At 34.8% G+C, this 26948-nt stretch overlaps 4 protein-coding genes across 4 annotated transcripts; all 4 read right to left on the bottom strand.

The window, feature by feature from the left end:
- Nucleotides 1-1472: 1472 nt before the first annotated feature.
- On the bottom strand, nt 1473-2831 carry LOC140958002 (protein PSK SIMULATOR 1-like). Its single transcript, XM_073415408.1, has one exon. It carries the CDS (start codon nt 2829-2831, stop codon nt 1473-1475), a length of 1359 nt encoding a protein of 452 aa, XP_073271509.1.
- A 6679-nt stretch (nt 2832-9510) lies between these two features.
- Nucleotides 9511-13485, bottom strand: LOC140960933 (uncharacterized). The gene is made up of 3 exons (XM_073419260.1): nt 12541-13485; nt 10113-10661; nt 9511-9635 (listed from the first exon to the last, which is right to left on the bottom strand). Exons 1-3 carry the CDS (start codon nt 13417-13419, stop codon nt 9558-9560), a joined length of 1506 nt encoding a protein of 501 aa, XP_073275361.1. The 5' UTR covers nt 13420-13485; the 3' UTR covers nt 9511-9557.
- A 2212-nt stretch (nt 13486-15697) lies between these two features.
- LOC140960924 (uncharacterized) lies at nt 15698-18082 on the bottom strand. Its single transcript, XM_073419249.1, has 3 exons — nt 17229-18082; nt 16032-16577; nt 15698-15951 (listed from the first exon to the last, which is right to left on the bottom strand). The coding sequence occupies exons 1-3, from the start codon at nt 18000-18002 to the stop codon at nt 15841-15843; spliced, it is 1431 nt and encodes a 476-aa protein (XP_073275350.1). The 5' UTR covers nt 18003-18082; the 3' UTR covers nt 15698-15840.
- A 4395-nt stretch (nt 18083-22477) lies between these two features.
- Nucleotides 22478-24690, bottom strand: LOC140960915 (heparanase-like protein 3). The gene is made up of 8 exons (XM_073419239.1): nt 24444-24690; nt 24290-24326; nt 24025-24208; nt 23796-23944; nt 23491-23721; nt 23221-23410; nt 22817-23120; nt 22478-22711 (listed from the first exon to the last, which is right to left on the bottom strand). Exons 1-7 carry the CDS (start codon nt 24666-24668, stop codon nt 22979-22981), a joined length of 1158 nt encoding a protein of 385 aa, XP_073275340.1. The 5' UTR covers nt 24669-24690; the 3' UTR covers nt 22478-22711; nt 22817-22978.
- Between the last annotated feature and the right edge of the window lie 2258 nt (nt 24691-26948).

Below are 26948 nucleotides of genomic sequence, written 5' to 3'. Positions count from 1 at the left end.
TCACAATGAATATCATGATATAGATTGTCCAAATAAAATGGGTAACCATGACAATTGGTACGGATAAGAAGATTATTTTAACCCAAACCTAGCCAGTTTGGAATAGGTTGGCCAAGTTAAATGAGTATAGGATGCGCCAAATATTGATTTTTCAACTAAAAGGGTTTGGGTAGTGTAACATGTTCTGTAGAACAATATCTGCTAGCTAGTAAACTTTTTTGTGTTGGTTTTGTTAAAAAATGTAAATTTTTTATTTATTTATAAATATATACTAATTAAATTTAAATTTTAAAATATCGTAATTTTAGGTATAGTCTAGGATTAGGTTTAAAAGGGTTGTCGGGTTTCTGAGCCATTTAGGTCATGGCAAACTTGACCTAGTTTTTATCCCAAAAAAATGATTTGCATCCTTAGGATGTGATGTACTTTATTGATTTAAAGTCAATATATTCCAAAATTATTATTTAAATTATTCTCATCTGTTTGGATATCCAGAGATTTTTCGAATTTCAAATCCCTTAATTATAATTTTAAACTCATGTCTATGCCATTCTGATACTGAAGTCATTTCAAATTAATTATTAAACATCTAGTTCCAAGAACCTAATGCAGCGTCAATTTGAATACATAGATCTTATACTACCATTATAGGTTGAGTTCTTGTTACCATAAACATACTGTCCTCGTTAAGTTATATGAAAACTTTTCCTTCATGATAGCATGTAATCAACCCCATGCCGTGACTCATTAATTGCAGTTTTGGTTCGTTCGTTCTTTGACTGCTCTGCTCTGCTCCCTCAAGGGAGATTTGTTGGAAATCGCTTTGGTTCAACCAATAAAGACGAGAGTTTTTGGGCGTTTCTTGAGTCAAGTAAATAAGACACATGCCAAGTCCACTCTCCTAAAAGAAAACGTTTCATAAATGAAGCCGAGTCTACGAGAAAAAGAGCCAATTTCCCAAAATGAGCCACAAGAAGATAATACTTCTGTACTTGGATTCGATAGAACAAAATGGCAACATACCTTGCCAAAATTCATAATTCTGCTAAAATTGCGACAAGCAAATCTCTCATGGTTTAGTTCAGCTAACTCAACTCTCTTCACACTTTCTTGCTCTTTCACAAGCTCGTCATCACCGTATTCGACGAGTTTCACAAGTGAGTCTTCTTCTGGTTGGCTGAAATCAGGATGTTGCTCCTTTGAATTTATAAGCCTTTTCCAAACATTTTCCATACCGGTTTGTGCACCGGATTTGGCAGCACCACATTTTCAAGAAATTCCAACTAATTCTTACATTCTTGCCATTTCATGTTAATTATCATTTCTTGTTCAAGATGGAACATCGAATGGCACAGAACATGACCAAATCCATCAGCAAACATCCTCAACCAATGCTTTTTATATAATACAAATGAAAAGTTTTTCAAAATGCTTCATGTTAATTACACACAATTGAACAAACCAATTATATATCATACCCCATTTTCATACCTATATATGCAACTCAACCCAACCAAGAGCTCTGCAATGGCAGCTTCCGTCTTCACCTTATCCGAAAAATGTAATGTCTGCAACAAAAGCGCGCCGGGCTTCGGATCGAATCTCATCTTCTCGAAACTCCTCTCCATTTCCCACTTCACAGTATAGTGAGCCATGGGTGCGAGCCACCTTAACATCTCTGTCATGGCATCCCTCCACCCCTCGGCCAGCAATGTGTCGTCCTCCGCCGATTTCATTTTCTTGCTTAGCTTTGTTCTTACAATAGCTTTCAGATTTTCAGGCAGCATTTGGTATAAGGACTCGCGATCGATGTGGTCCACGGGTTCTTTTGAATTCAAGTATTTTTCTGCCAAAAGAATCACATTTGCGTATCGCGATGCAAGTCCTGAACCGCCCAGAGTGAGAGGCCCTGCAGAATGGAATGCATTGTTGTTTCTTGAAAACATTTCTTCAGATATAAAGCCATCATCGTTTTCTTTCAAGAAAAGGGTCGATCTTTGGCTGTGAAACCGTAAAAGAGTCGGCTTTGAGGGCTTTGCGATCGGGCCCGAATGAGAAAGAAACTGATCTTTGATTGAAAACGAGGGAAGATACGGAACATATGGCCCGAAAACGACAGATATTCTCACAAACACTATGCATACAATTCTTGCCATTATGCTTACACTTTTATCAAACGTCTCGCACCACAGCGAGGCCTCTCTGAAATGGCTAACCATCTTCCGCTGATTATCGAGTTTCTCGTTGAAAAGATCGAAATTCGCCTTCTGCAACTGCATCTGCCTGCTTTTCCATTGCTTCATCTTCCTCTCAGAGACCTCCATCTGCATCAAACCATCCAATGCCGCGTGCAAACATGACGTGGCCGAGATTAATCTCTCCAATTTATGCAACTTCTTCTCATTCACCCTCGACCCATATTCCAGTTTCCCCACATCAATTATCCCCCATTTCAAATCCGTGTAAACCAGATCAAACCGATTAAGCCCGAAATTGTTACACCTCTTTCCAAGCCGGGACACAGCAGAGGCAGCACGATCAAGATCCTCCACCATCTCCGCGCACGCCAGGCTCATGAGAAACCCTTCATCCCTGGAATTCAAGAAAGTAACCCCTTCGGATTTCATAATATCCTTTCTCAGCCTGTAAATCTCTTCGTCGGAGAGGGATCTGTAAAGGGACACCAACCTTGACATGATTTTCGCTGTTTCAAAGCAGAGTATACCCAAACGGGAGGATCTCTTCCTATGCTGGGGGGCGGCATTGTCCCCGCCGCCACCGCCAATCCGAGAGGAGATATCTTGGAGCCAACCCCTGTTCTTGAATCCCATAATTGATTATGGGAGTATTCGAACAAGGATGAAGATGAAAATTATTGAAAGCTTAGAAGATTTTCATGATGAGATACAGATGGGGATTTTACTCCTATTTTTATGATCGAAAATGGAGGATGGGAGGGGTGATTAGGTGTCGTTGTAGATCGAAGGTTTGATTAGGTGTCGTTTAGATCGAAGGTTTGACCATCACATCACAATTACTATTGAATTTTAATATTATTGTTAACATATCACTGTCAGATCTATAGCACATACTCCCTCTTAGCTAAAAGGTCCCACGATCATAATTGATAGTTAAAACTAAAATTTGTTTACACGCTTTCATTTTTGTTGATTGGGTGTAAAGGTTAAGATAGGAAATTCTTATATATAGAAGTATCCTATATTTTGGATAAATTATATTTTCGATCATGTAACTGATACGTTTTCTATTTTGTATTATGTTATTGGACACATAATTTTTGCCAATTATTTGCACTTTTTTAAGTTTTAATTATTTTTCATAAAAATATTGACGTGACATCAAATAAATAAACAGTATTCGATGTACGTCACTAATTTTTAATTTCACACCATCATTTTCTTGTGTCACATCATTATTTTTTGACGACACATCTCCTGTTCAATGAAATAAAACTGAAATTGAAAAAAATTAAAAATTAGGAAACTACAATCCGTGACAACAAGGACCGAGGTAGTTAATATAAATCTTTAATGAAAATGGAGGTTGTAGTAATGCTGGACGACTCGAGGGAACATGAGGAGCATCACTTATCTAATATTTAAAATTTGAAGTATATATACATATTTTTTAATCTAAATTTTGGCGTCATGTAAATAAATATAGAAAAACTAAATAATGACACAACATCTAAATTCATTTAACCTAGTTTCAAGATTAAATAAAAATTTTGAGTATCATGTATATCAAAAGTAATCATTTAATTTTTTTGAAAAATGATAATTAATTGAAAAATACCCATTTTACGTAGTAGTAGTATTATTGTTGTTGTTTTAAATTCATTTCCCATCGTCAAGGCTTGCTAGATGGCATGAATTATTAATACATTGGACGGCTATAATTGAGACGACACTTTTTGTGTATTTTTTGGCAGAAAAATTAGGTGATCAAGATTTGATATCATGTGCACAAAAGAAATATTTCCATAAAAAATGAAACAAATATATCTCTTTAATTTCATGCTTGTACATACCATGCTAAATATTTGATATCATGTGCACATAAGAAACTTTTCCATAAAAATATGAAACAAATATATCTCTTTAATTTAATGTTTGTACATACCATTATATTTAGCGATGAACATTGACTTGTCGCAACAATCGTGGCTATATGCACATTTTGCACGTATCCTTATTAAATATTTTAGTAGAAAAATATTTTTATTATTGGATTTCATGTTTTGGTGTGCAATAATTATTCCTGCTAAAAGAACGATTTGCACATGACGCGTCGTCTATTGTAATGTTTAATATATTTAAGTTGCAATATCACCATTGAAAAATTGCCTTGTTTAAACATTTTTTTTTAATCTATAAAAATTTTTAATTATTTTTTAGCCAAAATGACTTCGAAAATTTAGTAAAACAAAGACCAAACAAATGTTGAATTGAAAATATTAGATTTCAAAATCTTGGTCCAACAAAGTTTATTGTTAAAAAAAAAAATCACAAGAAATAACTGGGCCAGATAGATTGTTGATATGCATTAATTACCCTCGTTAGCGAAACGATCGATATATGACACTTGGGTTGCTGATCTATGTTCTAAAAGATTTTAATTGCACCGTCATCATCAACAATAACTTTTGATAAAGTGACACGTGTTTGATCCTACACTATACATATTAAATACTCTATTGAAAAATAATATATATGCTAAAGTATTGACTTGTTTAAAAATCAAGAAATGTTGTATGCGTGATTAGAAAGTAAATAGTACTAGTGATAATATTAAAAAAATAGATACACATCGATATCAACAGTATAACTATAACTAATTAAGATTTTAAGCTAAATGTATATAATTTCTTTTTATCATTTTCTCCTAATGGAGATCAAATTATAGTAAATTCTTACATCAAACTGAAGAGTATTTTAAACTACTTAATAAACAAAACTAGCGCATTAAAATCTTAGCATGGATCAAATCATGAACATAAGTTAGTGCAATACCATATTTTTAATTATGAAGTTTATTTTGAAACATATATAAACTTAAATTTTCAAATAAAAATTGTAAAACAAAAATTAGAGTCAATTTTTTTTTTAAAAAAAAAAAATTGGTTAAATACGTACATAGGTCTTTCATATAATTGAAGGTATCATCATGTACTACTAGTGTTTGACTTATTAATTTTGTCATATTTGTGACAGTCCCCATGTGATCTGCAGTCATGAGCTAGAATCCAAAAACCTTTAATCTTAATATTAGATTGGTAGGAAAAATGTTATTCAATGGATTGAGAGGACTACCAAATAAACTATTCGATAATCTCAATAATTAGTAAACTCTATCTCCTTGTTCTTTTATTTGTAATCAACTTATTTTTGTATCCTTGAAATCCTGCTCCACGTTTTATCATACAATGGACAATATTTTTTTTTGTGTAGGTATGTTTTGAGACGATCTTACGAATTTTTATTCATGAGACTAGTAAACTCTGCTCATATTTACAATAAAAAAGTAATATTTTTAGCATAAAATGTAATATTTTTTCACGGATGACCCAAAATTGAATATTTGTTTTACAAAATTGACTCATATGACTGTTTAACAAGATTTTTTTTTAATTTTTATCTACATACATTGAATTTGGGAAATTTTCAAAAGTTGTCATTATGTTGGTCCATATTATAAGGTTTTAAGAAATTATGTTTTCTCGTCACGTTTAACCCAATTTTCGCTGTGATGCCAAACACCGATAAAAACTGGACTAAATTAAATGTATAGGAAAATAAAATGTATGGAACTAAGAACAAGTTGGGACTAATTAGAAAATCGGACCGATTTCAATAAAGTTCCAGGCTAATTAGTCCCAACTTGTACTTAGTACACTAAAACAAAAACTTTGATGTTATTTGCACTCTATGTTTCACATTTATTTTATATATAAAATATATATGCAACAAAAAATAGAGTCTAAATAATATTATTCGAGAAAAATATATGAACTTTTTGAGACCATCGCACACGTACCTTGTGTCATACCTGAGGATCCAGTAATGCTGCGAACACGTACATTAAAAAGTTACGCTGTTTCCAGGCAGCGGGATATGCGTCGATATCGCCAATAATTTCGGTATTGGGACGGAGGTACAATAGTGGGCTTCGACCAACAAATTTGAAAGATCAAATGAAGAGATGCTGGTTCACGCTGGTAAGTTTACGCCTTGAAGTTAATACACCTCGTTGTCGGTTTAGCTACTTAAAAAATATATATGTTATTATAAGATAATATAAAACATGTATATGTAGCATTTGATCTTTGGTGAATGTGGATTATGTGACATTTATTTGTCTACACGAATTATTATGGTATTATATAATGATGCGATCCGGGTGAAATAGACGAGCCGGGTCGGGTGCTCCACCGGATCTGCTATCAAGATAATGGAGGGAATAAGAGCAGTGAGATATATCTCCGTAATATGGCTTCAGCTGTAACCTGCACACAAGGAGATGAACTCGTGAATGGGCGCCGGAGGGGAGTCCGGCGTGGCCACTCCGATGCTTAAGTCAGTGAATGACTCAACAAAATACCAATGTAACCAAGTGATGGTTGTGATATTGGTGTAAAAGTGTAGACAATAAAATGAATGAATCTAAATGTAAAAGGAGAACCTGGTATTTATAGTAGGAGAAGTAATGATGACCTCGTTCTCCGTGCTACCTACTAATTATAGTAGGGCGGCTACATTCTGACATGTCAAATCATACACTAGTCACATTTTCGCCTGTCTGACTTTGTCAAACATTTGGATTAGTGTCAGAGATAGGACGGTCGCCCACATCCAATTCTGTTAGTGTACTCGAGTGCGGTGCTCATATCGAGGTGGCCCGGTTAGAATACCTACCGGGGGCTTATATAAGAGCACGGGCGTCTGGTTGCCCGGGAAGTAGAGCCCGGGCTTGCACCTGCCCGATTTCAGAAGAATCCATCCTGCAGATTGACCCTGATTTGGGAATCCATCTGATATTCCAGGTCATCCATGACCTGGGCTCTTACATGGGTATCATCACACATCCCTTAAATAGTTGGGCTAGAGTCATACTCGCTGTCCCGATTAGTCATGCTTGGATTCCCAAAGAGATGATCAATCTGGTTTTATAAAAGCATCGGGGGCTTCATGTCTCCTAGAGATGGGATGAGGAGCCGGAGTCTCGTGTCTCATGGACTTGAGATAAGATGTGGGGGCCTCGTATCTCCCGAACTCGAAATGGTCGAGATGCGGAGCCCCGGGCCAGGGTGTGGGTCCCTGGACTTAATAGATAACCAAGGTGCAGAGTCCCGAGCTAGGTTTGAGAACCCTGGGCTTATAAATAACCAAGGTGCGGAGCTTTGGACCGGGGAACATGTCCCGGGACTTGGGAATGGACGAGGTGCGGAGCCCCGAGCCAGGTTTGAGAACCCTGTGCGTATAAATAACCAAGGTGCGGAGCCGTGGGCCGGGGACCACGTCCCGGGACTTGAGAATGGTCGAGGTGGTGAGCCCCGAGCCAGGTTTGAGAACCCTCGGCTTATAAAAAACCAAGGTGCGGAGCCTTGGGCCGGGGAACATCTCCCGGGACTTGAGAATGGTCGAGGTGTTGAGCCCCGAGCCAAGTTTGAGAACCCTGGGCTTATAAATAACCAAGGTGCGGAGCCTTGGGACGGGGAACATGTCCCGGGACTTGAGAATGGTCGAGGTGTTGAGCCCCGAGCCAAGTTTGAGAACCCTGGGCTTATAAATAATCAAGGTGCGGCGCCTGGGGCCGGGTCACACGTCCCGGGACCTGGGAATGGTCGAGGCGCGGAGCCCCGAGCCAGGCTTGAGAACCCTGGGCTTTTTGTTGATCGAGGTGTGGTTCCCCGAGCCAAGGTGTAGTGCCCTGGATCTTAGACAATATGCCGGGGCCTGATACCTCCCGGACTCTAAATAATGTGCCGGGGCCTTATATCTCCCGGACTTTGAAGAATGTACCAGGGCCTCATACCTCCCGGGCTTAAGACAATATGACGGGGCCTCGTGTCTCCCGGACTTTAAATAATATGCCGGGACCTCAAATCTCCTGGTCTTTCAATATATGGTGCCGGGGCCTCAAATCTCCCGGGCTTAAGATAATGTGTCGGGGCCTCAAATCTCCCGGACTTAAAATATAGTATCGGGGCCTCATGTCTCCCGGACTTTCAAGATTTTGCTTTTCCTGCTATATTAGTTTTATTAAAAACCAAATCACTAACCTGGAAATATTGAATCTGAATTCATTTCCGATAGAGTGAAACTTCTCTGGTTGAGCTAAATTAGGTGACTAATATAGTTGTATACTACTGAGTACATAGCAAATGCTCTTTATGCCAATCCGGGATAGCTGCTGAGCTTTGAGCCCATATGAAATCCACATATAAAATCTGAGTGCCGAGCTGGTCGGACTCGTATGTTCGAATAGAAACCATATCTACGTCTTGAGCTCAAATTCCCACAGACGGCGTCAATGATGAGATAAGGTGGAGCACCCGACCCGTCTCGTCTATTTCACCCGGATCGCATCATAATATCGATTTGTGAAAGTAAAATATATTTTACACACATATTTTCAGCATATATATACAGCATCGATGTATTGCACAACATTGCATTGCATATTGAACCTTGAATTCAGTGGTTACTCATTTTGATGTTGTGTATGGATTCGGGGTGATTATTGGCGATTAGCTCGAGAGATGTTGAAGCCGATAATGCATGATATGTCCCTAGTCCCTGGCGAGCTGATCAACACACGATACTAACTTGTGGGAAACACTACTCAATGGGATTGTTCAACAGATGCAAAGCTATCGAATGTTTTCAGAATTCACTCATACATCTATTCTCACATATACACAGAAGATACCCTCTTGAACTCAGTTTTCTTTCTCTCCAGTATCTCAATTCTTATGCTTGATTACTCTGAATATTTCTCAGTATTCTCCTGTATCTTTTACTCTTGTATATTTGTTGCTGCCAAGCTACAGAGCACGTCAACTTGATCCGATTGTGATCAATCAATTGGTAACCAACCTACCCGCTTCTTGGTTATTCCTTGAGCCAATAAGAGTGGACTAATTGACTTGGGTATTGACGAGAATTCCTTAATTTTGTTACTTAGTAAATGTCGAAAACCCTTTTCGCAAATGTAATATTTTGAAATTTATTCTAAAAAAATCGATTGATAATTACTGACGGTAGACAAGGGCTAGCTCCACAAAAATTACCAAAAATTGAAACAAAAAATATATACATAAATTAGACTGAAATTGAGAAACATAGATTATCAAAATCGCAATGAAATAAACACACAAGACCAAAAAGTTGCAGTTTACTTTTTCCCTTAAAAGATTTTTGAACATTTATTTATTATGGTCTTTAATAGCCTTGTCTACACTGTAAATTAAAGTTTTTTTTGTGCGAGTTGTACATTGTACATGGCGGTGTTACGAAGTCCTGACGGTTACGAATTCAAATAATTTTGACATGCAAAACACCGTCTTGTCGATCTGAGCCGTTCATTAGCTCACAACGCTGTCTACGTGGTGCCTGTTTTAATAAAATGAAATTAATTATTAGTCATAACAAAATAAATAATTCAATGATGTTTTGGGTTCAAATCTCAGTTAGATGGATAGATTATGTATTTTAGATAGGAAATTCATCCACCCCGTTGTATTGAAAAAATCATTAATCCGAAAATTTTTAAAACTCGAGTGGAAATATAACTAGTTTAAGTCCTAATCAAATGCTCCGATTAGCAAAATAAGCGGGGTCTAAGACTATGTCATCATTTACAACTTTTGGTTTTATTTTGTGAAAATATAATTATATATAACTTACTGAGAGAAAGTATAGCACACAGGAAACAACTAATGTTATTTGTAATTTATGATTTGTCATATATCACTCAATTATATATTTAAAATTATTATAAAACTGGAATGCATGCAACAAAAGTGGGGGCGTAAATAATATCACCAGAAGAAAAATATAAAAAAAAAAACGAGAGCAATGTGCACATACCTTGTTCCATACTTGAGGATCCAGATTTGCTGCTAACACATTAAAACCCTTAACCAAATAAGCAGCCGTATAATCTTCCCTCTCACATCGCATCCCCTTATTAGGATCGATCACCCTCTTATACCACGTTAAGGTTTTCTGATTCCGGACATCCTTAACTCCATCAAAATAAAAAACTACGGGTCTCTCGCACGGATCCGAGCTCATGACCCGAGTATCGAACGTAAAGGGTTCCGGACTCAAAGTCCTCCACGTTGAAAATGTTCGCAATGGAATGCTTAAAACCTTTCCCGTCACCAAAAAGGGAAACAATTGCACGGTGTACCCCCATGAAACAGAAACAGACCAGTTCCTGCTCATGTCGTAGCAAAAGGTGTGTTGTAATGCCCGGGATGGGTCGGATTCGTATGCTTTGATGAGTTTCTTTACGGAGTCTATTCTGGTTATGTCTGGAAACAAGGGCTGGATATTGTCCAGATGGTGCAGTGAGACTAATGGTGCTAGCGGATGCGCTGAAAGTAAGCCGTACGGGTTTCCTTGAATATCCATCTGTGCAAAGAACATAGTTTTTTTTCTCGATTACAACGTGCATGCATATGATTTTACTCCACTCAAAAAACTGACTCAAAAGGTGAGATGTGAGACATCTAAAGTTTTATTTTAATGTGAATTTGAACTCGCGCTTCTTCTCCGTCGAGAGATATTTGTGACAGAACAATGCGAGAGAACAAAGTTTTTTTTATTCTTATAAAGTTTAGAAATCTTGTTCTAGGACATTATTACTATCATAAAAATTACAAATCTTGTTTTACTATCAAAAAGTTTATTCATTAACAAAAATACAAATTTTAGGCAATAAATTGATGAACTTAAGTTGCCAAGTCAAGTAGATTAAAATAGAGGAAAATAGCTTTTCTGCAGCTCTACTAAATTTTCTTATTTTTGTTTTGATTTATTAATTTTTCAAATTCAGTTTAGGTCTCACTAATTTTGAATTTTTTGGCTTTCAGTCCTATTTTATAGTAGTGCTGACATGACACAGAAAATACTGATGTGACATTGAAAATATAGACATAAAATAAAAAATTGTTGACTTGTCTGATGTCATGTTAGTAGTTGGACAAAAATAGTCGGAACTACAAGCTAGTGTATCAAAAACCAAATTTTGAAAATTTTGTAAACCAAACCTCAACTTAGCAAACCAATAAAGTTATTTTTCATGAAAAATAAAGAAAATTATAATTTTAGTACTATAAGATAATATGTTTCGATTTTTAGTCTTGTAGTTTTTCAGTGTTTGCTTTTCATCCAATAAACTCATTGAATATTACTTATTTGACACTGATGATTACAACCGTCAAATGAACCAAACTCATAGCGGGTCGGTCGGCCAAAAACACATCATTTGGAGGGGGCCGGCCGCCATCCTAGAGGGTTAAAAATCCCCAAGCCAAAATAGAAAATCATTATAATTATTTAAAAATTTCATTTCATTTCATAAATAAATATTTGTAAAAAAATAGCAAAAAAATTTATAATTATTGACTTTATACATCTATATTTTATACAAAATAATTAATACAAAAAAAATTAATAACTTTCATTAAAAAAAATAAATATATCACCATAAATTCATAATGCAAAAAAATTTATTTTTTTATTTTCCTTGTCGGCACGTGTTGGCCCATCTAGGCCCGCCCTTAAGTGGGTTGAAAAAATTTTAACTCAGCCCACTAAAATTGTGATGTGGGAGGGTCAACCTGACGGACTCGACCCAAATTGACAACTCTACTGATGATCTCCTACATATCTTATGTATGTAGTAAGATAAACTTATATTAAAGACATAAATATAAGTCCATACTAAAAAGGGGAAAAACACTAACATAATATGAGTCATGTATGAGAGTATCAGTTCCAAATAAATATTATTTTATGGATTTAATAGTTTTTGAACAAAAGAAAAAGTTAACAAATCATGAAAATAAAACATTGCTAAAGTCCAAGACAAGCATAGATCTCAAATTCTAAATCATCCTATCCAATACATGTATGCTTTCGACACAAGCAAGATTATAAAAATCGATGTGTTAATGTTTTCTTCCCCAAAGTTTGGTCGAATGTGTTCTAAAAAGTCTCTTAAATACTGTTGGAGGTAATAAAAACATTGCATCGTGAAGAGTGGTGGCTTAAATCACGGGTCATGATGCGACTAGAAAGAGAAGTTCGATTAAATATGTTTTTATAACTTTAATGGATATGGCCATGACAGCTACGCGCACAGTTCAATACATAATATTTTAGAGGGCTTATCTAGCTGGGATATTATCAGGAACTTGGAGAAATGACAAAGATTATGACTTAACTAATGAAAGTTAAAAAGTTACTACAAACAATAAAAATCTCAATGTTGTTAAACAATAATTACCTGATGGAAACCAAGTTCTTTGGTCAGAGGCACACCAATCTCACTCATGCAACCACTGATCTTCTCATCTGAACCATAAAAATCTGCATACCGATCAATGCACCCATCCAAGATCCTAACCAGCTCCGCCGCCAGAGGGTAGCTAATGGCGAAGCCGCCGCCACCGTATCCCATCGAATAAGAATGTGTCAAAACTTGCTCTACGCTTTCGGAATGGCAGCCGATATAATACATTTCATTGTGATCATATTTGCTCAGCACATTCACAAGATTCTCCGTGAAGAAAACCGTGTCATCGTCTCCCATGACGAACCATCTCACATCCTTTAGACCTAATTCGAAGCTCTCCTTTACGATGCGCGCGATGCGCACCGCGGACCTGGACGCATCCCCGCAGTTGTACTTGAATCGGGACGTGTCTTCTGAGACTTTATACGGTGGTGAGGTATCCGGCCATGGCTCTGGCGCTCCATCCCCTGGCTTCTGGTCCAGCCACACGAAGACACGGTGCATGTGAGGTCTCCACCAGAGTTCGCAGTAGTGGCGGCGCTGGCCCCATGACGCCGCTGAACCACCGATGCCAAAAAGAATGTGGGATGTGTTTGTTCTTTGGTGATTATCGTGACGGCCGGAGTTGACTACCTCATGGATCACCTGCCGTCTGAAAGCTGGACTGCATTCGGGACAACTAGCCGTCCGCGATATCAGACCGTGGAAATTAGCTGAGAAATAAAGAAGAGGAAGTGCGGAGAAAATGCATATCGCAAGAATTCCCTTCATTAAATTTGGGCTATAGAAACTGGATTTTGAGGGTTGACCAAGGAGATTTTTCCAGAGTTTGAAGGGCTCTTGAGTGGCGGTTTCAGATGAATGAGACATCGCTATTTCTTGAATCAATCCGGAAAGTTTATATGATGTCTATGAAGAAGACTTGAACTATTTCAAGAAATTCTCATCAATAGATGAATAATGTTAAAAATACAAATGATATATCGTATAATAATTTTTATAATAATTATATCACGATATTTTGCTATTATCTCATGAGATTTTATATTAAATTTATCATTAAATTTTGATAAATGAAATTTTTGTATTAAATTTTTGTGTTGTAAAAATTATTATACAAATCTGATTATATATATCTATATTATATTATTAAGTTTGAGACTCTTAAAGTAAGTACTTTAGATGACACCAAAATAATTAATTTCATAATTACACTTCTTACCATACTAAAAACCTCATCAAGTCACTCCATATTTTATATAGAAAAAAATATAATTTTTTTTTAAAATCAAACAACTCTTATAAATTGAAAATAATTTCATGTTAATTGTTTAATATTATTCGATCAAATTAATAAAATAATAATACACACAGTACATGTACATCATTATTTTTTAAAGATGGGGAATCTCCCTTGTAAACTGTAATGCTGGTTGCCTATTTGCAAATATCACAAGGATGCTCGCGGGCCTTATAAATTTAATATGCACAGAAGCATTTTTTAAAGAAATTTTATTAATTATATTTTGGTTGTCAGCTCGTGGCTCGTTTACCGATGTTAATATTTTATAGAAATGTATTTGAAATATAATAGATTTATGAACAAGAACCCTTGTTTAATTAATCGAAACCAATAATAAAAAAGTAAACTAGAGAAATCGTATTAATTAAAATATCTTTAATTCCAAACAATTTTGGAGTTGGCATTGATATCTTATAACGATATTATAAAATATCAAGAAGTCTAAGACTGTATTATAATAGATGATATTTGTTGAAGATATAATTAGAACTTATGTTCAATGTAAGAGCATTTATTTGTGTAAATATAGATTTCTTTTTCGTGTAGTGCCTCCCGAAGCCCAAGACACGTAATCGACAACATTATCAGAAGTTATAATTAAAGGAGTGTTTGCTATCAATTAAAAAAAAGTGACACTTGCTTTCAGACTTAAATAAATTAGGTATCAATTAGTATTGACCCAGATTTCGAGTTAACTTCTCTTCAATTTAATCGAAATTCAAAAGATGGTGATACGTTGATTCCGTTTTTACAAAAATGATTTTAATAACAAGTTAATATTGAAATCAATTATTTATTAAACACTACCAACTTCTGATTTTCGATTTTTGACATTTGCTTTAAAACATTACTCACTTCTGATTTTTTTTACTTTTTCATAATTTATAAATTTAATCATGTGTTTAAATGCAGAATCTGTTACAAACACTCTCTAAATTTCTGAAAATGTTTAAGTATTAGAGGTACATAATCTACTTTGTTATCGAATCCAATATTTTGTTTTTTATGATTTAAAAGGGAATACAACAGCGGACGAAAAATTTCTAATCAGAACAAGAAGAGACGTGAGTTTCAGGATGGAAACGTTGAGGATTTGGAAGTTTATAGTACTTTATGAGTTATTAGAATATAAGTAAAGGATTATTTGAAGAATAGTAAATAATTTTTATGTATGAGAAATTATTTATTTATAAAAATAGATTGAAATAAATCAAATATAAAAAAATTGATATAGAAATTAAACTTGAAGTTTCCACTTTCGTTTGTGCAATAGTTTATGCACTAGATTAACATAAAAACTATCCATAATCGAAATGAAATTACAAAATTGGTTACCGATTGTAATTAATACTAATAATTCCATATTAATATGGAAAATTAAAAAAATCATAATTTTGAAAATCAGACGAGTAAATTAATTTAAAATTAATCTACTTTCTTTTGATTTAAAATATTTTGTAAAAGTCCTTACTATATATATATATATACACACACACACATATAAGACGTGAATCAACATTTAGAAACGATAAAACTAAAATCTTAAATTTTTTTTAGCTAATAGGAAATAAGTTTTATTTACTATTATCGAAATTTCGATCATGGTATCACAAAGAATATCTAATAATACTATACTCGAGCCATGCTTGAAGCCTATTCCATAAGATTTGAGTGTTAACTCGACTGCTAGGGTCATGGATATTTATTTACTGTCACCAAAAAGAGACAAAGAAGACCAATAATAATTCTGTAATATATTGGGAGGAGTTCTGATTAAATAAAGAAATAAATTTATTCAGTTTTCTATTTCATATGTATTGACGAATTAATTGAATTTGTTTCCAAAATTTAACGTGACTTAATGAACACATTTCTATCAATTTTAAGCACGATGCATATCATGGTGTACCTTCACCTTGAAGAATTGTACATTCTACAAGTCAACGTCGCATGCCACGTAAAGTCAACCTTGTAGAAGTGGCTACATGTCATGGTGGCGTTACGGATTCCCAATGGTTACAACTTCGAATTCTTATATGTAAAACACCTTCTACTTGATCTGAACCGTTCATTATCTCGCAACACTGTCTACGTGGTGCCTGTTTTAGTATAATTTACACTTAACGAGGAAAGTTGCTATTTTCTCTTATAATAAATTTTGAGAGAATTGCGCACGTACCTTATTCCATACTTGAGGATCCAGCAATGCTGCCGATACTTTAAAACCCTTAACCAAATAAGCAGCCGCATAATCTTCCCTCTCACATCGCCTCCTAATATAAGGATTCCCCCTCTTATACCACGTCGATGTTCTCCCATCCCCGACATCCTTAATTCCATCGAAATAAAAAGTAACGGGTCGTTGACACGGATCCAAGCTCATGACCCGGGTGTTAAACGTAAAGGGCTCTTGGCTCCAAGTCCTCCACGTCAAAAATGTTTGCAATGGGGTGCTTAAATCCTTTCCCGTCGCCAAGAACGGGTACAGTTGCACGGTGTAGCCCCATGAGACCGAAACGGACCAGTTCCGGCTCAGGTCGTAGCAGAAACTGTGCTGCAATGCCCGCGCAGGGTCGGATTTGTATGCTTGGACGAGTTTCTTGACAGAGTCTATTCGGGTTGTGCCCGGAAACAAGGGCTGGACGTAGCCCAGATGGTGCAGTGAAACTAGAGGTGCTATTGGATGCACTGAAAGTAAGCCGTATGGGCTTCCTTGAATATCAATCTGTGTATAGAACAGAGATTCGATTCTTAATTTAGGCAAGAAACGAGAATGTACTATCCAAGTAGGATTGAAATTTTGCATTGTGAATAGTCGGTGGTTAAATGGCAGTAGAAAAAGAGCTAAATTCGGGTAATTTTTTTACTTTTTGGCTATGATTCTATGACAGCTATATGGTACAGTTTACTAGATTAGAAAATTGGAGAATAAGATGAGCCAGCTTTGATTGCGTGTGAATTTTCAACTAGATCAGACGGAATTAGAGCAATTCTTGATCCCATAATTAAACAGGGAAAATAACAAATTTTGTTCCGTAAATTGGCCTATTTTTTTAAATTTTGGTTCTTTCATTAGTAATATTTCAATCTTGTGCAATAACTGTGCTTTTATTTATTTCAAATAATATATTAATATTCAATGTTGTTTTAGAAAATATCGGTGTTACGTCATCGAAAATGGCAAAATAAGCCAAATTTTTGCACTTCGACTGAAAATGTGACTAACCAGAGGATCAACATCAAAATTGGACCAATTTCCGAAACTAATCTTTCAACTTCGCCACGAAAACCAATAGGTGGTAATTAAACAGATTACGACGAAATTGATGATGATTAAAAGTTACTATGAATCCAAAATTGTTGAAGAATTAATTACCTGATGAAAACCAAGTTCTTTTGTCACAGGTACACCAATCTCGCTCATGCAAGCGCCAATCTTCTGATCAGACCCATAAAAATCTGCATACCGATCAATGCACCCATCCAAGATCCTAACCAGATCCGCCGCCAAAGGGTAGCTAATGGCGAAGCCGCCGCCGCCGAATCCCATGGTATAAGAATGCGTCAAATCTTGTTCCACGCTCTCCGAATTCCCGCCAATATAATACATTTGATTGTGATCATATTTACTCAGCACATTCACCAGATTCTCAGTGAAGAAAATCGTATCATCGTCCCCCATAACAAACCACCTCACATTCTTCAAACCGAGTTCAAAGCTCTCCTTTACAATGCGAGCTATGCGCACGGCGGACCTGGACCCATACCAGCAGGTGTACTTGAACCGGGAGGTATCCGCTGAGACTTTATACGGTGGTGAGGTGTTTGGCCATGGCTCGGCTCCATCCCCCGGCTCTTGGTCGAGCCACACGAAGCCACGGTGCATATTAGGTCTCCACCAGAGCTCACAATACTGGCGGCGCTTGCCCCACGTCTCGGCTGAGCCGCCAATGCCAAAAAGAATGTGGGATATGTTTGTTCTTTCTGGATGATCGTGCAGGCGGCCATTGATCGATTCATGGCTTACTTGGAGTCTGAAGGTTCGACTGCATTCGGGGCAACTGGTCCGCGATATCAAACCGTGGAAATTAGCTGAGAAACAAAGAAAAGATATTGCCGAGAAAATGCATATCGAAAGAATTCCCTTCATGAAATTTGGGCTAATAAAACTGGATTTTGATTGTGGAGAAATGAGATTTTTCCAGGATTTTAAGAGGTCTTGAATGGTGGTTTCCCATGAATGAGGCATTGCTTCTTCCTGAATAAATCTTGAAGAATTTTGTGAAATAAATATTGTCTAAGAAGAGGATCGGAGGAACATTCGTTACTTTTTGACTGATGCGATTTCCATAAAATCTGTCCCAAATAGTTATGTGAACAAATTGGCAATGCTGCTATTCTCTCTCTAATCATATATTAAGATGCTTGTTGACCTTAATAATTTATTTTCTATATTAAATTTCATAGTAATATTAAATTTTCAATCTAACCCGGTCACCGTTTGGATTGTATTTAAACTTTGTCGATATTTCAATTATATTTTGCATCAAATTATATTTTTTTGCTAGCCAGTCAATAAAAAATTTAGTATTAACCAATTTTTTGTAGATATATTTTGTAATATAACAGATGTATGAACTTAGGCTATATTTCCTATTTAAATCTGATAGCTTAGGTCTCACTTAATTAGAGAAATTTGTATAATGTTTTTCGGAGGTCTTATTGGTTTAGTTTTCATCCGTCAGTTCTTCTAACTAGAATTTTGACAGACACGTAGTGTGCAGATATAATATAAATTCATACACTTTCTTTATATTTTTATAATTTATAATATAAAATAAATTGAAGAAAAATATTATTGAAAAACGATAATTATTCTTTAAAATTTATAGGAGGGAAGTTTGATTTTTTTTTAAAAAAAAAAAATTTAAACCCTTATATTTATATTTATATTTTGCAAAAAGATGCCATTACTTTCGTGGAATATTGAAATATTGATTTGAAGTGGAACGCATCAACGTTAGCATTATGTTTTTATTCTTGAAAAAGTCAATCGAAGAAGGAGAGATGTGCATCCATGTTGTCTTGAATCTTCATGCATATTTTATAATATATATTGTATAATTATTCCACGCTACAGCTGTGGTTTTTGTTCTTCATCTCTTTTTTGTTTTTTGTGTTTTTATTTAGAAAAACTATAATTTTGATTTTATATGTTTGTTTCTTTCTAGTTTGGGTTATTTATATTTGTAAAATTTAATTAAATTTTAGTCTACAATATTTGATTATTATTTTTTGTTTTTACAATTTTAGTCCACTGTCTTTGATTTTTCTTGAGTTAAAAATAAATTATTCTTGAACTATTGGATAAATGACAAAATGATACATTTTGACCGGATACGGACCAATTTCCGGTGAATAAAAGGGTGTAATGATCATTTGATAAATTAAAATTAATCCAATAATATATAAAATAAAAACTTAATGTGTATTTTTGTGATAAAGGGTAAAATAGATACATTAGTTAAATTTAACCGGAATTTGGGCGAAATCAAATCAATATGTATCGATTTTACCATTAACAAAATTTCATGTACCAATTGTCTTTTAACCAATAGTTCATGCACCAAATTAATTTTCTCTTTTTTATTTAATAATTTTTGTAATTTAGTCATTTTTCACGTGGAACGGATGTAATGTAATGTCATGTTGACGTCTACAGTGTCATATCGGCACTTTTGTGAAAAATAAAATTTGTCAATATAAAATTATAGAGGACTAAAATTGTAAACTAACTAATATAAATGAGCAACTCCTAGAGAAGCCCATATTAAGTTTTGCCACGATTAAAGATATGAATCCCCATGCAAATTTATATACTTCCATTTAAATAAAAAAACTCAAAAAAATTTATTTTATATACATATATATAGATAGGGAAATTTTTTTTTGGTTCAATAACTTGCTTTTTTTTTCTTTTCGTCCACTAACTTTTAAAATTTTGGTTTTGGTACAATAACTTTTGAATTTCAGATATTTTGATCTATCTACAATCAGAATGTTCCATTTTCGTCAGAAATCACTGATTGGATGGTGGTTAAAGCACATTTAAGTGTCACAATTATTGATTTTTTTATGGTGAAATGCATTGAACTTGTAAATTTGGTTTGATTAGTTTGAAGTTTTTGTATGTTAAACTGCTTCCAAGTAAATTGATTCATCTTCAAAATCAAAAATTCCAAATTTTTGGCTACATCACCTTTATCCAGAAGTTTTTTTCCCGAAAATTAAAATTTCTAATGGTAGATGGACCAAAATAGCCGAAATTCAAAAGTTATTGAACAAAGACCGAAAATTGAAAAGTCAGTACACCAAAACAAAATAAAAGAATATAAGTTAATGGACTAAAACATATATTTTCTCTACATAGATGTATATCATGTCATCGCACGTTGAATGTTTAATTAAAGAACTGAGAATTTAAAATTAGAAAATCAAGGAGGTCGGATCCAAAAAAATGGGCACACACTAGCTATAAATTGAGGAAAAAAATTTGGTGCACTAGCTTGTCTTATTTTGATTTTAGGTCATCAACTTGTCAAACTTTAGTATTGACATGCTAATTTTTAATTTTCGATTATTTTACTCCAAATGATGACATGGTTATGAGCACGCCAATATTTTCCGTTACTACATCAATAATTTTCATTACCATGTCAGTGTTTTCAAACTTAAAATAATTTTCTTAAAGTTCATTTAGAAAATAACGTTTTATAAATACAAAACAAATGCATGCTTCCATCTGCTTAATCAACAAATATTAGATTGATTTTATGGAAGGATAGCAGTTTTTTTTTCAGTTGGATAAGGAGTGTGGCGGAGTCGAGGCAAACTCGAGTAGTATCCTACTCTAGCTTGACTTAACCATATAGTACATTCCTCGAGCTCGATTGAAGGCTTTGCGAGCCGATTTATCCACATTAATTTATTAGAAAGTTATTTTTCTCCACTAACTTGTCCAATTTTTAGTTTAGGTCCATTGAATTTTCAAAATTTTGTTTTGGTATATTAATTTCTTGTTTTCTGGTTTATAATGTAAAAACATTTATTAGGTCTATTGTGAAACGGTTTATCCGTGAGATGCATGAATTATGCTTATATATACAATAATAAATAATATTTTTGTCATAAAAATAATACTTTAAATAATACTTTTTTCACGATGAACCAAACAGAATATTGTATATTATAATATTCGATACAAATTTTTTAGTAACCAACTTTGCTGTAATTGTATAGCATTATTTAAAACCAAAAATATCATTATTTTATTTAACATTAGATATTAAAAAAAATTACTATCCTAAATTTATCATTCAATCTTATCCAAATCTTATATGAAACTTAAATAACTATATCACATCTGATCCAGAAATTTATTATAAAAAACATAAATTTTTGTAGAAAATCTTATACAAAATAATCTTCCCAGTATTAATTTCAAAATAATTTCTAAATTTTAGGCAAAAATTGCTTTTTTTAATATCTCATTTAAAAATCCTATAGTATTATTACTGTTTTTGGTGGGAAAAGTAAAGATTAATTAATCAATACAACACTTGGAACTCAAGGGAGTAACAACACAATCTATGAACATTCAATATCAACTTTTCATCAAAATGCTAAAATAATATAATGGCCAGCACACATCACATGTGGTGTATGCATATTGCTTTCCAAAGAATTTAAATATAACAAACAGATCGAGCAACTAGCGCGATTTCATCCAAAGAATCAACAATCTTGCTTTCCAAAGATTCGATAGATTCTTCGCTCTCCTGTGCCAACCTTGGATCACACAATTCTCGTAACAAACGTGTTTGTGGACCACATTAAAATCGATGTACTGGTTGTTGGATGGAGACATCAGATATGGAGGAAACAAGATATTACTAACGTGTCAAGAATATTAAAACTAATAAATAGTAGTTTATAAACTTTTGCGAATATACGGTTCATTAAGCAAGGTTTTTAGTATGATACGTTTATAACCTGACACAAGAATTCCACGCCTCTTGTAATGTCCACTATGCCAGCCTTCTTCGGGCCGAAATCGATAGACAAAACTTATTAGGCCTCGTTCAAACGGAACATATTTTCTGTGGAAATGGCTGTAATTCGGGGCTTGAACCGGATTTATTTTGAAGGTGGATATAACCAATGCCGTACCAAAAGCTCTAACTCCGTTGAATTTCCCCGTAAAATCCATTGACAGTATTGGTTAGAGCCAGAAAATTTGAAGATTACTTGAAACAGTGTGGAAGGGACTGATTTTATCCTTAATTTTGGGGTTGGTATAATCAGTTCTTGAGAGGATTCGTGGGAACGACGTGAACCCATACCTTTCTTCAAGATTTCAAGAAAAACGAGAAGTTTCAAAACAAAACGTTGAAGCTTGTGAGACATTTGTGTTTGTAAGAAAATTAGTTCATTGTCAGCCTCTCCTTGCTTACAACCTCTTATCATTATTTGGAAGAGGTCGTGTAGCTGGCTATCTCACCTACAAGCAGGAACATCTAGGGAGGGTATATGTTCAAATACAATGGAGTATGGAGCAACTATTATTGGCTCTGATAGCTTTACTATCACGGGTTCTAATGCTGGGATTAACCCTGAAGAATTTACACTTAATATTTGGCCATTCAGAAGCATGGTTCGGCTATGCAAATCGCCATCTTTAGCTGTTAGATGATATTCTTCTCTGATCATTTTATCTTCATACCGATTTACCAAATCCGAAAGCCCAACCTCGACAGCACTGCTATTATCCAGGTTGATCAAGAGCAAAGTGATTCCGGACTGTGATCAATGTTGTGAAAAGTGAGGCTCAATGTTGTGAAAAGTGAGGCTCATATATCTGTTATTGTATAATGATGAATCGAAGAAACAAAGTGTTTTGCTTACTGATTTTTTGGAGCAGTGAACATATGCACGTAACTTGTTCGTCCCAATGAAGCTTGTCGATAGAACGTTTCTTCCCATCAGACGGTGCCACAGAAGCGCACTGCTTACATTATGTACGTTATGTAAAATATATTTCGTTTCCTCGTATATTCTGATGAAATTTTAGTTATAAGCATGCCTGTAGTAGTCAGGATTTGGCATGAAGGTGACCGTGTCGAGTAGACCATAGTTTCCACCGATCAGTGACTGCCTGCAGTATGATTTGGTATCATAAGAAGAAGCCATCCCTAGCTGATCGAGATACCTATATAAGTGTCAACATCAAAACATGATCACTCGGTTTCTCATATGTTGCATTCACACATTACACATATTTAATAAACGAAATGGAACTAATAACTTACCAAAAGCTGAACACAAATGCATTGGTGACGAGATTGCGACCACTGTTATACGCCCCACCAGCTTCACCGACCCACGCAACAGTTGAAGCGCCGGAGTTGTTGAGAATTTGCTGCAAACTCCTCAGCTGCTGGGATTCGCGGTCTAGGTACGATGGATCGAGTATCTTGTCTGTCAGGTGATCATCCACACCTTGTTTTATATGAGATTCACTGTCTTAAATTAAATATTGGTACTAATTTCATTTAATACGCGTATCCGTGCAAAGATACCTGGACCAAGATTGTAAATATGGTGTGTGACCACCTCAAGTGATTGTGATGCTCCATTTATGAATTTTGTGTACCATTCTGTATCAAAGAATCCTCCTGGTCCAAGAACCAACGGCTTAGTCTCAAAGCTTTTGTAGATATCTTCCACTACTTTTTGAAGATTGATGACATCTGTTGCATATTGTTCTGCCGCTACACTTGCTCCAACTCCACTGCCACTCAGTTCATTTCCTGTCGCCAAATTAAAGATTTTTTTTAACAATCCCACAAAAAAAATGTCACCAAACATCAACCAACAATTCTACCAAGCTCCCAGCCATGAATATTGTATCCTTTATTCACAGTGTGCCTCATAAGAGTTTCTGCATTACTGGAATTCCATGCTCCTGAACAAGTTCCATCGGAAGCAATAGTTCGCCCGTTTAGTGCGTTCAAACCAAAGATAACCTTTGCTCTGCGAATTGATGAAATAGTTATAAATTCATGATTCTGTTATCATTATATATATACAAATGATGAAATATTGTTGCTAACTTGGCCCTTTTGAAAAAGTTATTTAGCTCATCCCACCGGGACATCGTCAAGCAACCTTGGGTAAATCCGAACAACTCTGAGTTGTTCTTAACAAATTGTTTACATGGTGTGGGATCATCTATAATTTGGTATATCACCTTGTCTTGTAGAGTTCCACCAAGCCTTATTTTTAGTGGAGAAAAAGCTGCAATTAGATATAAAATTTGTGTGGAAATTCCTTTTGTTTACTGCGCAATATAGAATATAAATAGTAAAATATGTTCACCTTGGATAGCGTTTAGCAACATCTTGTTGCTTAGGTCCTGTCAGACAAGATGAATTAATGATAAAGATAAATTAAGGTTGAGTTACATTAGCATGGAGTTTGCAAGACATTACATAACTGTTGATTAATTCTTTAGTTACGTTACAAAAAGTACCAGATTGAGAAGTGAAGCATTGCCCCAACTACAAGTTCCATAATCACATTTGGTGGGAGGCCACCAATCCATTGTAGCACATATGAAATCTTCGTCGGTGGTTCCTATCGGGACAGACCCATTAATACGAATGGTTCCATTAACAATGGGAACCGCTGCTTTCAAAGAAATGCTGCTTCCAAAGTAGAGCCAGCAGCTCAACCCCAAAAATTTGAACATGGACATTTAATGGAGCAGTGTGTGTAAATGAGATGCACTCTAGCTAACTGTGATGTATATAAGCAAAATTAATGGACTAACTTTTATACATAATTACTAATGACACACAATAGTTAAATTAAAAAAACAAATGAAGCAAACAAGTGTTTGATTGAGAAAAACAATCTAATCTTCATTGGATTCGGAATACATGCAATTCCCATATATATAATATATGCTAATGAAGGAAACAAATGTTGGATAGATATAGACATCAAAGGGTAGGGTGGCTGACAAGACAAAAGGACTCATATTTAATTAATCACATTCATGTATGTCATTTGTAATTTTTTTTTATTGAGAGCTGGTTGGAAGAAAAAATATTAAGAATTACATCAACATCTAAATAAAAACGTCATTTTTACCATTTGAGCCTTCTTATAATATTTCATTATTTTAACCAATAATGGAGCAGTACCATCTTCAAGATAACTTTTTTTTTTTTTTAAGAAATCACATTCATAGAACCAGCAGTATCTTTGATTAAAACTTCAAATAACCAAATAGGTAAATTATCCTTAGACCATTTGAATGTCGATTACAACGAAAGAGCTTTACAAACTAAAGTATGTGAGACATTGTTGGCATATCTTCGCATATGTGAGAACCCGAATTTCCAGCAGCAATGCAAAAATTTCAGCAGAAGCTAACAATTCCAGCAGCAACTAATATTTCAGAAGCTGGTATTTTCCAGCAGATAGAATCCAGCAGCAGAAGAGTTCAGTAGCGTGTGACTCCAGCAGACAGCTACTGATTCTGCTTATGACTTGTAACTGAAGCAGTTAACATGGAATAAAAGCTGTTAAAGGCACATAATGACAGATTATGATCATTAATTGGGAGACTAACAGTCAGAATTTGGCCTATAAATAACATCATCAAATCTCTGAATTGGTGTTACACAAAACTTGAATTATCACTTGAAATTCGAGCTAAGAGAGTGCATTTTTCCGAGCAGTAAAATCCAGTGACGATAGAAAGCAGATTCCAGACTTCAACCGAAATTTCTAGCAAATTACGGTAAGTGGGCTTATGTATAAATATCTTCAAATCAGTTTGATAATTTCTGTTTTGAAGCAAAGTATATGTATTTTTGAATTCAGATTTTTGAAGCACTGGAACCTAGTGAACAAATGGTAGGAATATATAATATGAAACATTCCTGATTCTTGATTACTGGTTACTGGCCTCACCCCTTAGAGGAGAGAACATATAGGAGACTGATATCAGTTAAGCCACGATATTCACAAACGTGCTCAGTGCTTGCTTACTAAATTTTAAGTTCTGATTTCTGTTCTGAACCATATTATTCCTGAATACTGATTCCTATTCTGAAAGTAAGAATTTCTGTATATCATTTGTATTATTGTTTTTGTTGAAATGGTTTTGAAAAATGAGAGTTATTCCCGCCCCCGTTTATTGAGTGACAACCATATCACTCACCCATCAAACCGATCTCAGATGAGAACAAGGAAGAAACGCTAGAAGAAGAAGAGCAGAATCAGTTCTGGGCTGGTGAAGAAGACTGTTATTTTTCAGTTCTAAATTATGTTTTCCGATGCATTTTTTAAGACATTATTATGTCTGGTTTTACATTTTCGCTGTAAAACATTAGTATTTGAGTTTGTATAAGACAATGAAATATTCAATATTATGAATAAAAAGACTTGTTTATGAATTTTATACTTCTGAGGCTTGTTGTTTTCGAATGTAGATTTGAGAGCAATGCCGGTGTCGACTAACCCCGTCCCTGGGACGTGACAGCATATGTTGCAATGATTAAAAAACCGACGAATGCAGTAATTGTTGAATATCCAGCGTTACTGCACCAACTGGACCTATGTCCTCCATCTAGCCTGTCCGATTCACAATAAGTGAATCCAAATTAAATAGATACAAACATCTTTAAAACTAGGGGTGTCAATTCGGGTGGATTTGGTGGGTCGTGTCGGGTTGAGCAATAGTAATATTCAAAAATTGCATAACCCGAACCCAACCCGAAAACTCCTAACCCGAACTTGAACCCGAATAACCCGATCAACCCGTATAACCTGATCTTGAATTTTTTAAATAAAATTCAAAATAATAATAATAATAATAATATAATTTAATAACACATAATAACAAAATCTCCCTCATATATATGATTTAAATTTGAAAGTCTAATTGTAGAAAAATAAAGTATATTTACTAAATCAAATAAACAATTATTTTAAAAATAAAAAATGTTCAAATTAAATATTAAAA

Source organism: Primulina huaijiensis, chromosome 2 (genome assembly GCF_012295235.1).
Source record: "Primulina huaijiensis isolate GDHJ02 chromosome 2, ASM1229523v2, whole genome shotgun sequence".
Taxonomy (NCBI): domain Eukaryota; kingdom Viridiplantae; phylum Streptophyta; class Magnoliopsida; order Lamiales; family Gesneriaceae; genus Primulina; species Primulina huaijiensis.
This window is presented reverse-complemented; position numbering and strand designations above follow the sequence as displayed.

Bases quoted from the DNA above. Each gene is read 5' to 3' on its own strand.
- LOC140958002 (XM_073415408.1), bottom strand. From the start codon at position 2,831: ATGGGATTCAAGAACAGGGGTTGGCTCCAAGATATCTCCTCTCGGATT.
- LOC140960933 (XM_073419260.1), bottom strand. From the start codon at position 13,419: ATGTCTCATTCATCTGAAACCGCCACTCAAGAGCCCTTCAAACTCTGG. The intron at 10,662-12,540 runs GTAATTATTGTT...TTCTTTGCACAG, and splicing joins AAGAACTTGGTTTCCATCAG to ATGGATATTCAAGGAAACCC. The intron at 9,636-10,112 runs GTATGTGCACAT...TTATTAAAACAG, and splicing joins ATCCTCAAGTATGGAACAAG to GCACCACGTAGACAGCGTTG.
- LOC140960924 (XM_073419249.1), bottom strand. From the start codon at position 18,002: ATGAAGGGAATTCTTTCGATATGCATTTTCTCGGCAATATCTTTTCTT. The intron at 16,578-17,228 runs GTAATTAATTCT...TTCTATACACAG, and splicing joins AAGAACTTGGTTTTCATCAG to ATTGATATTCAAGGAAGCCC. The intron at 15,952-16,031 runs GTACGTGCGCAA...ATACTAAAACAG, and splicing joins ATCCTCAAGTATGGAATAAG to GCACCACGTAGACAGTGTTG.
- LOC140960915 (XM_073419239.1), bottom strand. From the start codon at position 24,668: ATGTCCATGTTCAAATTTTTGGGGTTGAGCTGCTGGCTCTACTTTGGA. The intron at 23,945-24,024 runs GTTAGCAACAAT...ATCAATTCGCAG, and splicing joins AACTTTTTCAAAAGGGCCAA to AGCAAAGGTTATCTTTGGTT. The intron at 23,722-23,795 runs GTAGAATTGTTG...ATTTGGCGACAG, and splicing joins TATTCATGGCTGGGAGCTTG to GAAATGAACTGAGTGGCAGT.